Below are 16,071 nucleotides of genomic sequence, written 5' to 3'. Positions count from 1 at the left end.
GCAATTTTAATGACCAGTAGTGTAGTTCTCCTCTCTATATTCACATGAATATCTTCCATTTTCGGAATATCCTAAGAGTGCTCCTTGGCAGTTCCCAACGAAATGGGATGTTACACTACAGCTATATTTCCAGTATAGAGCAGCTTTAGCTCATTATCCACATTCGAAGCTTCTTCTGTTACATCTACTTCTACATACATAGTCTGCAATCTACCATACGGTGGGTGGTGGAGGGTACCTCGTATCACAACTAGCATCTTCTCTCGCTGTTCCACTCCCAAACAGAACGAGGGAAAAATGACTGCCTATATGCCTCTGTACGAGCCATAATCTCTCTTATCTTTGTGGTCTTTCCGGGAAATATAAGTTGGCGGCAGTAAAATTGTACTGGTTCTGTAAATTTCCTCAGTAGCGATTCACGAAAAGAACGCCTCCTTTCCACTAGAGACTCCCACTCGAGTTCCTGAGGCATTTCCGTAACACTCGCGTGATGATCAAACCTACCAGTAACAAATCTAGCAGCCCGCCTCTGAATCACAGATCCTGTCCAAGTCATCTTGTATCCTCCTACAGTCACCCAACGACGACACCTTCCCGTACACCACAGGATCATCAGCAAACAGCCGCACATTACTATCCACCTTATCCAAAAGATCATTTATGTAGATAGAAAACAACAGCGGACCTACCACACTTCCCTGGGGCACTCCAGATGATACCCTCACCTCCGATGAACACTCACCATCGAGGAGCTCTGTTCAACACTTGCATATCTTTATTATTTTATCTAAAGGTCGTTAAAGAATATGGGTTAGAGATTACCGCCTTTCTTCCTTGGGAATTTTCTTGATTTGTCACCATCAATACGAACTACTCCCACAGGTCACTCATACACAATCTTCACGGCAGTCATCAATTTTTGGGTATGCTATTTGTGATATTTTGGGAAAACAAAGAAAACTACATAAGAGTGTTTTCTCGAAAATTAGAATAAGAGCCTTTTTAGTTAATATTATGAGGAAAATAATAAATAAATTTCAGTGTGACGGAGAGCTACACAGCAGCTGAGGATGTGATAGTCAGCAACTGGACAGTAGAGCTCCTGAGCGCAGAGCGTGGAGCCAACTGGACTTCCACCGTGCCGGATGCGATGGCGAGCAACCTGACCAGCTGGGTCGGGGACGTCACCACTGGGGCTGCTTCCCTGGAACTGCCTCCAGCACTGGAGGTGTGCGTCGCCACAGTGAACCCAGTGAGCTTCCAGAATACGCTCATCACGGGCGCGGGCTTTGCCGTCAGCTACATCGCCATCAGCCCCATTATCAAGGTCGTCAGCAAGAAGACCATCCTCGGTAAGCTTCACGCACCATTCAGGACTCCCCACTTACGGTCAGCTTTCGACCAAAGATTCTACCATGTGGTATGCAAGACGGCAAATATACATTTCGTTGGTGTATCTCGTATTTCTTCTGTTTGATAACTGCGTTCACTCCTGAATCTATATCTGTAATCTGCGAATCACTGTGAAGTGCATGGCAAAAGGTATATCTACCTATCTTATCCTCAATCTGAGCTCAACGTCCCTCTCATTGGAGAGGTATGTTGACTCAGTTTTTCGGACAAGCCAGTGATTAATTGAGGTAGACGAAATGGTAACAAAACACTGTCGTCACGGTCCTGATGTCAACTGACACCGTCTGTATAGTCTGGGTAGCGACTGTTTTTAGTTAATGAATGAACAGTGTAGCGCTACCTGAGACGTGGTAATCACTGGACTTAAGGAAAACGTGGAAGGGAGGACCCACCATTACAACTTTTTTCACATATCCTGTTTATTTAACAATATTCTATTTCTATCCGCGGCAGCGCTACAATCGCAGTTCCGAGCATGCGCGGCTGTTACTCTGACCCAAGGAGAAGACATGTACGCCATTTTCAGATCGCTGCTGCCGACGTGTGCTTTGTAGTGCTTCTTTATAATGTCAGCCGTAATTGAAAATGCCGCTGCGTGTGAAATCAGATCTAAATGCAAAGAAAGTTAAACCAAAGGAATTTCAACAGCAAATGTGCGAGGTTTACGGACAAAATGCTATGAGTGATTCAATGGTTAGAAGATGGGTCAGACTATTCAGTGAAGGACGTGATCAAATGCACGATGAAGAACGAAGTGGACGCCCATCTGTGGTTACTGATGAACTGGTTCACGCAATTGGACAGAAGATTAAGCACAACCGTAAGTTTACACTTAGTGCCCTTGCTATGGAAGTTCCGCAAATCTCATGATCACTAATTCATGAAATTGTTACTGAAAAACTGAAATTTCGAAAACTTTGCTCACATTGGGTACCCAAAATTCTTACTGAACAACATAAAAACAATGGATGGGCAGTGCACTTCAGTTTTTGAAACGCTACAGGGAAGAAGCCGATGGTTTTCTTTCTCGGATAGTCATGGGAGATGAAGCTTGGGTATCATACGACACCCCTGAAACAAAACAGCAGTCATTGGAATGGAGGCACACTTCATCCCGAAAGAAAGTTAAGCCTAAGTAAATTTTCACATGTCGCAAAATCATGTGCACCGTTTTTTTGAGACAGAAAAGGCAATTTGCTGCTTGATTTCTTACCAGGAGGCCAAACAATCAATGCACGTGGTTACTGCGAGACCATTAAGAAATTGCGCCGTGCAATACAGAACAAGCACCGAGGATTACTGTCAAAAGGTGTTTTTTTTTTTTCGCGATAATGCCCGACCTCACAGGTCGAATGTGACCGAACAACTCTTTCGGGAATTTCACTGGGACGCGTTTGATCATCCTCCATACAGTCCAGAACTCGCTCCTAGCGACTATCATCTCTTCTTAGACTTAAATCTGTCCTTGGTATTCAACACTTGAACGATGATGACGAGCTGAAAGAACATGTTACCACATGGTTGAATACACAGGAGGCAACCTACTATGAAGAAGGCATACAAAAACTTGTGCCACGCTATGACAAGTGCCTACAAAATTTCGGAAGCTATGTAGAAAAGTGTATAATGTTGTCACATTACGAAAACAATGCCACAACTGCAGCTCATCAGAGTAGAGAGAGGACTGAAAAGTGTGTGTCCCCCAACAATCGGCATATCTGTCGACCAATGAAAATCAAAAAGCACTCGGTCTTCAGGCCACGAGTGACCTATCGGGACCATCCGACCGCCAAGTCATCCTCAGCGGAGGATGCGGATACGAGGGGTGTAGGGTCAGCACACCGCTCTCCCGGTCGTTATGATGGTATTCTTGACCGAAGCCGCTACTATTCGGTCGAGTAGCTCCTCAATTGGCATCACGAGGCTGAGTGCACCCCGAAAAATGGCAACAGCGGATGGCGGCTGGATGGTCACCCATCCAAGTGCCGGCCACGCCCAACAGCGCTTAACTTCGGTGATCTCACGGGAACCGGTGTATCCACCGCGGCAAGGCCGTTGCCCCAGCAATGAAAATCGCCTTAGTAATTTTTTCTGTTCTGAAAAGTTCTTACACACATTATGAAATGTTGCTCCATTCCTGTGCGCAGCCTTAACAAATGGTGTCATGAGTACCAACTTAATGTGCAGTGGCAGGAGAACTATTTTGTTCAGATTCACTAGAGCTTCATTGGCAACATTTTTTGACCCTGTCCCCAGACCTGTCTGTGAAGGCCATTCCCTTGTGTGTAGTGGTCTTCTTTTGCACGACTGTCCCACTCACACAGGCAGCAGCAATACTTATTGTTGGTGTAACCTCCTAGCAAACCCAACAGCATCACAATGACTTTGGAATCTCCACACACCACCCATTCATGCTTATTATAATTAACACTGTTTACAATGGATTTCAAAAATGGTTCAAATGGCTCTGAGCACTATGGGACTCAACTGCTGAGGTCATTAGTCCCCTAGAACTTAGAACTAGTTAAACCTAACTAACCTAAGGACATCACAAACATCCATGCCCGAGGCAGGATTCGAACCTGCGACCGTAGCGACAATGGATTTCAACATAGTATAACTTTCTTTAGATAAGGAGCCATCTATAATGAGTCTCCACTTGTCTGGTTTGTATGCAATGTTCAGGTCTTCCAACAAACTGTCAGTGTCACTACAGAATGTAATGTCGCCTTCCGTATCAAACTGACACTCAACCTTGCCATGTCAGTGAGGAGATTCCACTTCTCTAGTCGTGAAGGCAAGAGGTCAGCTTTGAACGACGTAAATCCCTAACCAGAGCAGAGCTTTGAGTTCACACTGTGTGATTCTGCGTGGTTCTCCAGGTGACAATGTTGGCGTAAAAGTAGGGCCAGTGTGCAGATGACAGCACTGTTTCGGCTGTATGTGCCGACCCAGCTCCATCGCAACCACTATTTGAATGTGGTACATGTGGGGGAACATGAACTGGCAATCCTTCACTATGAGCCACAGGGCGAATGACAGATGGGATGTCAAGGTGCAGGGAATGGCAATTGAATCTCAATGTAGACAAGTGTAATGTGCTGCAAATACATACATAGAAAGAAAGAAAGATTCTTTATCATTTAGCTACAATATAGCAGATTAGCAGTTGGAAGCAGTTAATTCCATGAATTATCTGAAATTAGGCATTAGGAGTGATTTAAAATGGAATGACCATATAAAATTAATCTACAGCAAAGCAGATGCCAGACTGAGATTCATTGGAAGACTCCTAAGGAAATGCAGTCCGAAAACAAAGGAAGTAGGTTACAGTACACTTGTTCGCCCACTGCTTGAATGCTGCTCACCAGTGTGGGATCCGTACCAGATAGGGTTGATAGAAGAGATACAGAAGATCTAACAGAGAGCAGCGCGCTTCGTTATAGGATCATTTAGTAGTCGCGAAAGCGTTACGGAGATGATAGATAAACTCCAGTGGAAGAGAGACGCTCAGAAGCTCGGTACGGGCTTTTTTTGAAGCTTCGAGAACATACAATCACCGAGGAGTCAAGCAGTATATTGCTCCCTCCTAAGTATATCTCGTGAAGAGACCATGAGGATAAAATTAGAGAGTGATTAGAGCCCAACCGTCAGGTGACTTGCGGAGTATGGATGTAGATGTAGATGTAGATGTAGATGTAAACATCAGTACAGATATTTGGATTTAGGTTATGTCTTGTTGATATGCCTGCCATCATTGGCGATGATGTGGCGCACACTAACAGCGAAATTCTGCTTGACCCGTTGAAGTGTCATAACATCGAAGATGTCGATGACCTGCTGAATAGCTGTTCTCAGCTAAGCAACAGATTTGGGTTGTTGCTGTACACCTTGTCTTTAATATAGCCCCACAAAAAGTAGTCGCATGTGTTCAGCTCTAGAGAATATGGTGGCCAATCGAGTCTCATGCCAGTGGCCTCTGGGTACCCCAAAGCCAGAATGCGATCCCCAAAATGCTGCTGCAGGACATCGAACACTCCCCTGCTTCGATGGGGTCGAGCTCTGTCTTGCACGAACCACATCTTGCCGAAATCAGAGTCACTTTGGATAATGGGGATGAAACCATCTTCCAAAACCTTCACCGGCCGTTCGGTAGTCACCACGTCTTCAAGGAATTTCGCACCGAGTACCCCGTGACTGGACATTGAACACCACACAGTCACCCGTTGAGGGCGAAGAGAATTCTCGATCGCGGAATGCGGATTTTCAGTCCCCTAAATGCGTCAACTTTCCTTATTGACAAACCCATCCAACTGAAAGTGAGCTTCGTCGCTAAGCGAAACCAAATATGTGCATACTAATTCCCATCATGCCCCGTGACCAACTGTGCAGTTTGAACGTTCTAATGCAAACCGTTCAGAAGTTATGACGATTTTCATATGGTTCAATAATTGTAACTCTGTAGGTACCTGGCCTACAACTTCTTATAGAGGATAGGTTAAGGAAAGGCAAACCAACGTCTATAGCATTTGCAGACTTAGAGTAAGCTTTTGGCAATGTTGATTGGAATATTCTCTTCCAAATTCTGAACGTGGCAGGGGTGAAAGATAGGGAGTGGAGGCTATTTACAATTTGTACGGAAACCAGATGGCAGTTATAAAAGTCAAGGGGCAGAAAAGGGAAGAAATGGTTGAGAAGGGTGTGAGACAGGGTTGTAGCTATCCCTGATGTTACTCAATTTGTGTGTTAAGCAAGCAGTAAAGGAAACAAAAGAGTAATTTGGAGTAGGAAATAAAGTTCAGATAGAAGAAATAAAAACTTTGAGGTTTGCTGATGACATTGTAATTCAGTCGGAGACAGCAAAGGACTTGGAAGAGCAGTTGAATGGAATGGACAGGGTCTTCAAAGAGGATATAAGATGAACATCAACAAAATCAAAACAAGGATAATGGAATGTAGTCGAATTAAATCAGGTAATGCTGAGGGAATTAGATTAGGAAATGAGACACTTAAAATAGTAAGTGCGTTTCTCTATTTGGGCAGAAAAATAACTGATGATGATCGATGTAGAGAGGATATAAAATGTAGACTGGCGATAGCAAGAAAAGCGTTTCTGCAGAAGACATCGAGTACAGATATAAGTGTCAGGAAGTCCTTTCTGAAAGTATTTGTGTGGAGTGTAGCCACATATGCAAGTGAAACATGGACGATAAACTGTTTAGACAAGAAGAGAATAGAAGCTTTTGAAATGTGGTGCTACAGAAGAATGCTGAGGATTAGCTGGCTGGATCACATAACTAATGAGGAGGTATAAAATAGAATTGGGAAAAAGAGGAATATGTGGCTCTACTTGACTACAAGAAGGGATCGTTTGGCAGGACACATTCTGAGGCATCAAGAGATCACTATTTTAGTATTGGAGGTCGGAGGGAAATTTGGGTGTTAAAAATCATAGAGGGAGACCAAGAGATGAATACAGTAAGCAGATTCAGAAAGACGTAGGTTGCAGTAGTTACTCGGAGATAAAGAGACTAGCAGAGGATAGAGTAGTGAGGAGAACTGCAAACCAGTCTTTACACTGAAGACCACAACGACAGGAAAATCATCAAACAAGCATTGACCAAAGAACACGAGACAGAAGCCAATAGGCAGTTTGTCAACTGATGTGTCAGTTTAGCTGTAGACTGAATATACAAACACATTAAGTAAAATAAATCTCACCTCTGAGTTTGCAATGCCATGTGCATTGTTTCATGGAGAGCAACAATACGGTTCTTCAGGAGGCTACCAGAGTGGAAATCGTTCATGACGTCTTTATTTCTTAATATTTTTACACCAAATTTTGTTCACCTTCAAAGTATTCTCCAACCAAAATGCACTTCTTCAAACGATGCTTCGATTATTCAGAACAGTTTTTAAATCCACTTATGCATGTGCATTGTTTCATGGAGAGCAACAATACGGTTCTTCAGGAGGCTACCAGAGTGGAAATCCCTCATGACGTCTTTATTTCTTAATATTTTTACAACCAAATTTTGTTCACCTTCAAAGTATTCTCCAACCAAAATGCACTTCTTCAAACGATGCTTCGATTATTCAGAACAATTTTTAAATTCACTTATTGGGATGTTCGTTATGTCTTCCAACGATTTTTGTTTTACCTCCTCCACAGTGGCAAAATGCTTTTGTTTCGTGTCCCTTTTGAATCTGAAGAACAAAAAAAAAAAAAAAATCACAGAGGGCTAGATCCGGTGAGTAGGGGAGGGGGGGGGGGGGGGGGTGGACAATCGGTGTCATGCTGTTTTTGGTCAAAAACAGCTGTACGGAGGGGGCGGTGTGGGCCAACGTGTTATCATGATGGAAGATCCAGTCGCCTGTGCGCCAAAGATCTATCCTTCTCTTCCAGATACTCGCCCTCAACCTTTTCCGAATCTCCAAGTAGAGCTCCTGGTTGACAGTTTGACCCAGGAGAAGAAGTCCACTTGCACAACACCTCTGCAATCGAAGAAACAAATGAGCAACCTCTTGATGATTGACTTCAATTGGCGAGCTTCTTTGGGACGAGAAGAGTCACTTGTCTTCCAGTGGCTTCGAAAAAAAATTCAGGGTCCTCTTTGAGTTGATAGTGAAGCCCAAAACGTGCCTGAAGTTGATGCTCACTTTGTTCGTCTGCGAGAAGGTGAGGGACAAATTTGGCTGCAACACTTCTCATGTGCAAATCTTCAGACAAAATCCTTTGAGTTGAACTCCATGATAATCTAGACATCTCACAAAGTTGATTAATGGTTTGGCAACGGTCTTCACGAACGAGGGGATTCATTTTGACGACTTTTTGGTCACTTCTTGACACTGACTGGCGTCCTGAACGGGGTGGTTTACAACTGACATTTGTCCATTGTTAAAATTTGAAAACCGCTGTTAGACTCTGGTTTTACTTAGGGCAGCATCCTCTCAAGCAGTCTTAAGCATTACAATAGTTTCCAAGGCCGATTTCCCCAAAAGGAAACAAAATTTCACAGCTGCGCGTTGCTCTCGACAATCTGCCATCACGTTTTTGCCGAAATGGAGAAAGTTGCTTTACTAAAAATCTCTCACGGGCGAACCAATGCAGGCACAGTGAGACAGCTGCGCACACTGACTCACGTGTCGTGACCTTCGACCATAGATACTAATAGACTGGGCAAGCAGTGCAGCGGCTATACGTCTGGCGTGGCTGCAACATCGAATCACGTGACTGTTGGCAGAACGTCGGCGGGAGTTCAAGGCAGCATTCTGACTCCTGATTTCACTTCCAGTATTGCTCAGTGGATTTCCTCCTAACTTCACCACATTAAATGAAGCTTATGTAAACACAGCTAGAAGTGATAATTTATTGCGTAACCACTGTACAAATTTAGTTTTACAGCCATTACTTCACAATGAACTTTGTTAACTGCTGAAACACTTTCGATGTTCGGCAATATATTCGCCGCGAATATTTCAGTGTTACCAATTATAAGATGCATTCTCTACTCACAATACGCCTTGGTTGTAGAAAGTGTTATAGACTTCATAAATCGGCATAAACAACAAAACCTGTAACGTAAACGCACGTGTTCACATCGAATGTAACAAACTCAATTGTGTCGTTCACCCACAAAACGTAAATCAGTTTCATTTGAAAGCTCTTTTTTGGTTTAAACAGTTTGTTTCGTAGATGTATCAAATAAGATATCTACAAAATCAGTACCTACTTACATGAATACTTGTTCCACAGATCATGAATACGATACTTCACAATGATGTGTCAGTTTAATGAAAGGTAGACCTATCATTACATGACAATTCTTCCAATCACTTATTTATACCTAAAAAATCGTCTACTGAGTAGGAGCTGTCATTCACCGATTCTTTTAGTTTGATTTTAAATGCTGGTTGGCTATCTGTCAGGCTTTTAATGCTTTTTGGTAAATGACCAAAGATTTTTGTAGCAGCATATTATTTATCCCATAAATTACAGCTTATTATCTGGAAACTAACATAGGCCATACAACTACCTTTTTGCAAATGGTATTCAGTATTTGTTTCTGATATTTGTATGTTTTGTAACTGGGAAGTACAAAATAAAACTAAACCCTGATGAGAAATCAAACCCCTAACTTGTTTTTGCAAATTGTTCTCTAAAATAATACCAGCGTAATTCACCCCTTTTTGTACCAAAGTCAGATTTAATCCAGGATAGAAAAATCATCCTTTCTTCTTATGTAGTAGCAATGCACATTGCCATTGCTTTTGGAGTGGGAAGGGTTATTGGTAATAAATCTCTCTCTCTCTCTCTCTCTCTCTCTCTCTCTCTCACTCTCACACACACACACACACACACACACACACACACACTATATATAATCTTCTTCAAAGTGCTTCGAACAGATGCGTGTGTGCGCAGTAGGCTTGAAATCTTTTCGTTTCACTGCCTGTATCCACATCTGCTTGCGCCCTTCATCCTTTGGAAACCTATACGAAAGAGAAAAAGCAGCTTTGTAGCTTACCATTTCAAGAAATATATACGATTGCAATGTGCGCCTGGAAACACACACAGCACTTCAAACCGCCAATTTACGTAACTGTGGCGTTCTGGGTAAGGATATGATACACACAATAGTTTATCAGTATTCAAGAAATACCGCTAAATTATACTAATAATACTTACACGTGAAATATAACGTTACTTCCCTTCACAAAACGCTCGGTACAACCATAAGCACAACAGGATACCACCATTGTTTTGCCAATAGTCACGTGGTATAGCAGTAGAGATGTTGGTGCCACGAAATATACGTCATGACCAGTCTACCAACATCTATGGTCGAAGGCCGTGACGGTAACGGACACCTGGTCGAACAATGGGTTCCCCCTCTCTTACTCTCCACCGCAGCCCAATTCCCGTTACTTTTGCCTCCCCCCCCCCCCCCCCCCCCCCGCGTAATCGTATTGTGGGACCACTATTATTTCATTCTTTGGAAGCTGCACAGTGATGTACAGGTTTGGGTGTAGACCCACCCCGACCATTCCCCAGAACTACTGACGGGTGCCGCTGCCGTTACAGCGGTGTGCCTGACGGTGTCCGGGGCGTGCGGCGTGGCCGTACTGTGGGCGCAGACCGACCTGGAGGTGCTGCTGCTGCCGATGGCCTTCATCGTCCTCTCCGGGATGTGCGTGTCCGTCGTCAACGTCGTCGTCGTCGATACCGTCCCCACCTATCTCAGGTAAGCCACCACAGCTCTTGCTAGCACTTCCAAATGTGGTGCACAGATTTCATTTTCTTTTCGAGTGCATACGAGCGACACGAACGGGGTCAGTCCAACAAGCACTGAGGAACTGTTTTGCGTACGTTTACAAGTTTCTGTACGGTGATCACCAGCTGAAAAATAAGAGTACTAAGAAGGGAACCTCCCCATCGCACCCTTCTCAGATTTAATTATAAGTTGGCACAGTGGATAGGCCTTGAAAATCTGAACGCAGATCAATCGAGAAAACAGGAAGAAATTGTGTGGAACTATGAAAAAAATTAGTAAAATATACAAACCGAGTAGTACATGCGAAGATATGCAACATCAAGGACACTGGTAGGCAAGGAGCGCCGTGGTCCCGTGGTTAGCAAGAGCAGCTATGGAACGAGAAGTCCTAGGTTCAAGTCTCCCTCGAGTGAAATATTTAATTTTTTATTTTCAGTTTATGTGACAAACTCTTATGTTTTCTTCACTTTTTTGGGAGTGATTATCACATCCACAAGGAAACCTAAATCGGGCAAGCTAGAAGAATCTTTTCACCCATTCGTCAAGTGGAGAAGTTAGGTGGGTCGACAACATATTCCTGTCATGTGACGCACATGCCGTCACCAGTGTCGTATAGAATACATCAGACGTGTTTTCCCGTGGAGGAATCGGTTGACCTATGACCTTGCGATCAAATGTTTTCGGTTCCCATTGGTGAGGCACGTCCTTTCGTCTACTAAACGCACGGTTTTGCGGTGCGGTCGCAAAACACAGACGCTAAACTTATTACAGTAAACAGAGACGTCAATGAACTAACGGACAGATCATAACTTCGGGAAAATAAAGAAAGTAAAATTTTCAGTCGAGGGAAGACTTGAACCAAGGACCTTTCGTTCTGTAGCTACTCACGCTAACCACGGGACCACGGCGCTCCGGAGCTCCAGGGCTCCTTATGTTGCCTATGTTGCTCATGGACTACTCAGTTTGTATATTTCCCTTACTTTTTTCATAGTTCTACACAACTTCTTCCTGTTTTCTCGATTGATCTGTGTTCAGTTTTTCAAGGCCTATCCACTGTGCCAATTTATAACTAAATCTGAGAGGGGTGCGATGGGGAGGTTCCCTTGTAAGCAGAGCAGAGAAGGCTGAAACGTGGAAGGAATTAATCGTAAATATTGTCAAGTCCTTTACACTGAAGCGCCATAGTAACTGGTATTGGCATGCGTATTGAAATACAGAGTTATGTAAAAAGGCAGAATACAGCGCTGCGGTCAGCAACGCCTAAATAAGGCAACAAGTGTCTGACACAGTTGTTAGATCGGTTACTGCTGCTACAGTGGCAGGTTATCAAGATTTAAGGGAGTTTGGACGCAGTGTTATAGTCCGCGCAACGAGCGATGGGACACAGCATCTCCGAGGTAGCGATGAAGTGGGGATTTTCCCGTGCGACCATTTCACGCGTGTACCGTGAATATCAGCAATCCGATAAAACATCAAATCTGCGACATCGCTGTGGCCGACAGTCCATTGGTAGGTTTCTGAAGGTGTGTAATATAAGATGTCTACGCACAGTTGATGTAATTCACGTAAATAATGGGCTACCAATTTGCGTACATGGTGATGGCTCCCAATAGCCACGCAGAAGGATTTACATTGGGCGAATTTGCTCGCTGAGACATCAATGTGCGTTCACTATAATGCTCCTCAGACCACTGTAGCACGATTCTGTATCTGAAACATGGACAATTATACTGCTGAAAGATGACATCGCCTTCAGAGAAGACATCAAGCATGAGGGGATGCAGGTATGCACAGCTGTCAGCATGTCTTTGATTACTACCACAAGTCCCTTGCAAGTGCAGAAAATGTGACCAATAGCACAATACTGCTCCCACCCAACTGCATCCATGCATGTTTCGAACCACCGTTCACCTTGATGACGGAGTTTGTGGATGCGACGATAGACTTGTGTAGCAAAAATATGTAATTCATGCGAAAAGCCAACACGTTTCCATTGATCTATGGACGGATCCCGATGTTCTTGTGCCCACTGCAGTCATAATTGATGATCTCGTTGAGTCAGCATGTGAACATGTAAGGGTGGTCTCCTGCGCAGGTCCGTGTTCAACAATGTACGACGAAAAGTGTGCTCTGAAACACTTGTGCATCCACCAGCATTGTGCTCTTTCCACAGAGACGCTACAGATCGCCATCTACCCTACTTTACAGAGCAGACAATTCTCCGAACATCACGTTCTGTGAAGAGTGAGGGGCGTCCAACCATTTAGCGCCTAGTGGTAGTTCCAGTGTTGTTCTACGTCTTTCTATACATGCTCATGACACCAGCACATGAACGTTCGACCACCTTCTCTGTTGTCGAGACACTCATTCACAAGCTATGCACAATAATAACCCACCCTTTCTGAAAGCCACTGAGCTCAATTTATTTATCCATTTGCAGCCCATACCTTCGCTAGGCTGATGCCTATCCATGTCTGCTTTGCTTATGTACTTTCATTACTGAGTCACGTGCTCGGAAGGCCACCATGCGGCATCCAACGTCATCGTGGACAGCGATCATTAAGTTTTGGCTGATTAGTGTATTTTCGGTACCACTAAGCCTGCCACCACTAGCCACACCAATGCAAGAGGCATGTATGGGTAGAGCACCACTGGTATTCCAATGTTTGCGTAACCATTTTAACACAAAACTGAAATTTTGAGGAATTTGGATACTTACTCGTATGTGACCTGTATGATGGGGCTGGCACCGGCATACTGCCCCAAACGTAAATTTTATCGTTTAAAACTGCAGTATGTCAAAGTCTGCAAATCGGACAAACTGATCGTATAGCAAACTCAAGGTGAGCCTATGCAGGCAATAAAGGCACATACACTTTCTGCTATCGAATCGATAACAAGGTAAGTTAATATTAGAGACCAGCTGTTCTAGTTTACAGACTTGACTTTAATATAAGGCCTCTCTATTCGGCAAGTGGGACGTAGGTTGGTCAGAGTGGCGCACGGTAAGGTTTTTATGCCAGCTCGGAAGGCCCCCCCCCCCCCAAAATTCTATAAGTCCCTCCAGATCCTTGAGCGTCATGCACTCCACCTCGCCTTCCATATACGCCTCCCGTCCCCCACGCGGATCTTCTATGATCCCATTCCTTTCCCCCATCTGCTCCTCTTCCTCGAACATATCCGCTTCCTCTACACCTCCCGCCGCCTTGATCCCCCTCACCCCCTGGTTGCTCCTCTCCTATCACCGCCCCCTGCCACGCCTTCACTGTTGTATCCCCCCTACCCTCCATCTCTACACCCTACATCTCCTTTCCCAAGGTGGCTTCCATCAACTCCCCCTCCCAGATGGTGCCCTCTCCCCCTCCATTTATCCCTCCTGTCAACTCTGATCCTCAACCCTCTCCTTTCCTCCGTCCTTTCCCTGGGCTCCCTCTTCCTGCCCCCTTCCATCCTGTGTTTTCTCCCCGCCTACCCTCTCCCTATCTCCTTTCTCCCCCCCCCCCCCGAGTCCTTTTGTACTCCCCTCTTCTGCCTTCGCCTGCATAAACACCCCTCTCTCTCTACTGATTATCGCGTATCACCGAGTGAACATGTTTTACCTCTCAATTACCAAAATTATAGAGCTGTTGGTGTGCATTTTCTTATTGCAGAGCCATGGCGGTGTGCCTGTCGCTGTGTTTCGGCCGGCTGGGCACCTTCATCACATCACTCATGCTGGGTGCCCTCATAGACTCCAACTGCGTCCTCGCCATCGCCATCCTTGGAGGATACGTCGTTGGTATGTAGACGTTAGTTGAGTATTTGGATGTCCTTTGGACCATAAAAGTGTCCTCTCACTATGACAGAGAATGAGTTAGTTTCACAATTATATATAGTACATGTTCTCAGAAGAAAATAACGCAACATGTGTACCAAAGTGTTTATTTATATTTTCACGTACAGTATGAACAGTAATAAAATCGACAAACTTGATTCAAATGGCTGTGAGCACTATGGGACTTAACATCTGAGGTCATCAGTCCCCTAGAACTTAGAACTACTTAAACCTAACTAACCTAAGGACATCACACACATCCATACCCTAGGCGGATTCGAACTTGCGACCGTAGCAGCAGCGCGGTTCCAGACTGAAGTAAATTGTGTTCCAAAATATTTTCTTAAAGAATTTACTGTATTTACTAGCGATTCATCAAGAACATTAACACAATTAATCACACTAGGGGAGCGTGTAAGTAGTTGCCAGGAAGTAACTGATGGAAAATGAAATTACTTTTATCAAATGCAAATTTTATTCCTAAAAGCTTTTTCAAAAAGAGATTTAAAATCATAAGCGGAAAAGCAACCTCGAAATATCAGTTTACAATTTTATTTAGAGGCAGAAAGGACAATATTAAGAGTAGGAGCCTTCGGGCTGAGAACCTTGCCGCTTCCTTTCAACACGGCCGTAGTCACGACCGCTCACAACAACCTCTGAAAGACTACACTGGTGCAAATCTGCAACACACCAGATTACTTTAAACAAAAAAATTTTAACAACTCACACGAACACATAAACTAGGCACCCCGTAAGAGGAATGGAAATGGTACAACACTCAAATTATTTGCCACCGAAAGTGCAATTTGTTTTTTTTTTATTTTTTTATTTTTTATTTGAAGGACTCTTACGGTGAAAGGGTGGCAACCTTATAACCTAAAATGACTATTTAAATAAAACCCATAAATGCAAACTCACATAAAATGTACAACATGCTCTACATTACACATATACCACCTCACAAGATGATAGGCAAGATAAAAACATATTTCAAGAATTCGGCCTTTAAGCAATAAATTCGTTAACACCGAATCCGACCTGACAGAGGCAGCTTTCAAGGTATGGCAGACCGACAGTGGGGTGGGGTTCAAAATGGTTCAAATGGCTCTGAGCACTATGGGACTTAACTTCTGAGGTCATCAGTCACCTAGAACTTAGAACTACTTAAACCTAACTAACCTAAGGACATCACACACATCCATGCTCGAGGCAGGATTTGAACCTGTGACCGTAGCGGTCGCGCGGTTCCAGACTGTAGCGCCTAGAACCGCTCGGCCACCCTGGCCGGCAGTGGGGTGGGGAGGGGGGGTTTAAAGCAAGTAGCATTTAACAAGTAAATGAAACAACATATCTCCAATCACTTAACTTCTAATAAACTGCGATTTCTGGCGAAGACATGGCGCAGCACCCCCAACGCTCTCCCGAACCGTCCACTTCCAGCCGCTTCAACGGACGCAGGAAAGCGCGCCGATCTCCCGTCTCACGGCGTCGCAGCTCGCACCTGCCAGCCCGATGTCGTGGTTTCGCTCCTGTTGCTCTCGTGTGAACAGCGAAGCCACTACCCCTTTC

The 16,071-nt window shown here is 44.3% G+C and overlaps 1 protein-coding gene across 1 annotated transcript in view; it reads left to right on the top strand.

Annotated features, from left to right (window-relative positions):
* LOC124552345 (synaptic vesicle 2-related protein-like) overlaps positions 1–16,071 on the top strand; it is a 137,425-nt gene that overhangs the window by 106,947 nt on the left and 14,407 nt on the right. Inside the window, exons 9-11 of the mRNA XM_047126614.1 lie at positions 1,042–1,352; positions 10,499–10,658; positions 14,339–14,466. Of these exons, the coding sequence (XP_046982570.1) occupies positions 1,042–1,352; positions 10,499–10,658; positions 14,339–14,466 (599 nt within the window). The remainder of the gene's footprint in view (positions 1–1,041; positions 1,353–10,498; positions 10,659–14,338; positions 14,467–16,071) is intronic.

The sequence above is a fragment of the Schistocerca americana genome, chromosome 10 (assembly GCF_021461395.2).
Source record: "Schistocerca americana isolate TAMUIC-IGC-003095 chromosome 10, iqSchAmer2.1, whole genome shotgun sequence".
In the NCBI taxonomy this organism is placed as follows: domain Eukaryota; kingdom Metazoa; phylum Arthropoda; class Insecta; order Orthoptera; family Acrididae; genus Schistocerca; species Schistocerca americana.
Note: the sequence above shows the minus strand (reverse complement) of the source record. Positions and strands in the feature narration are given on the sequence as shown.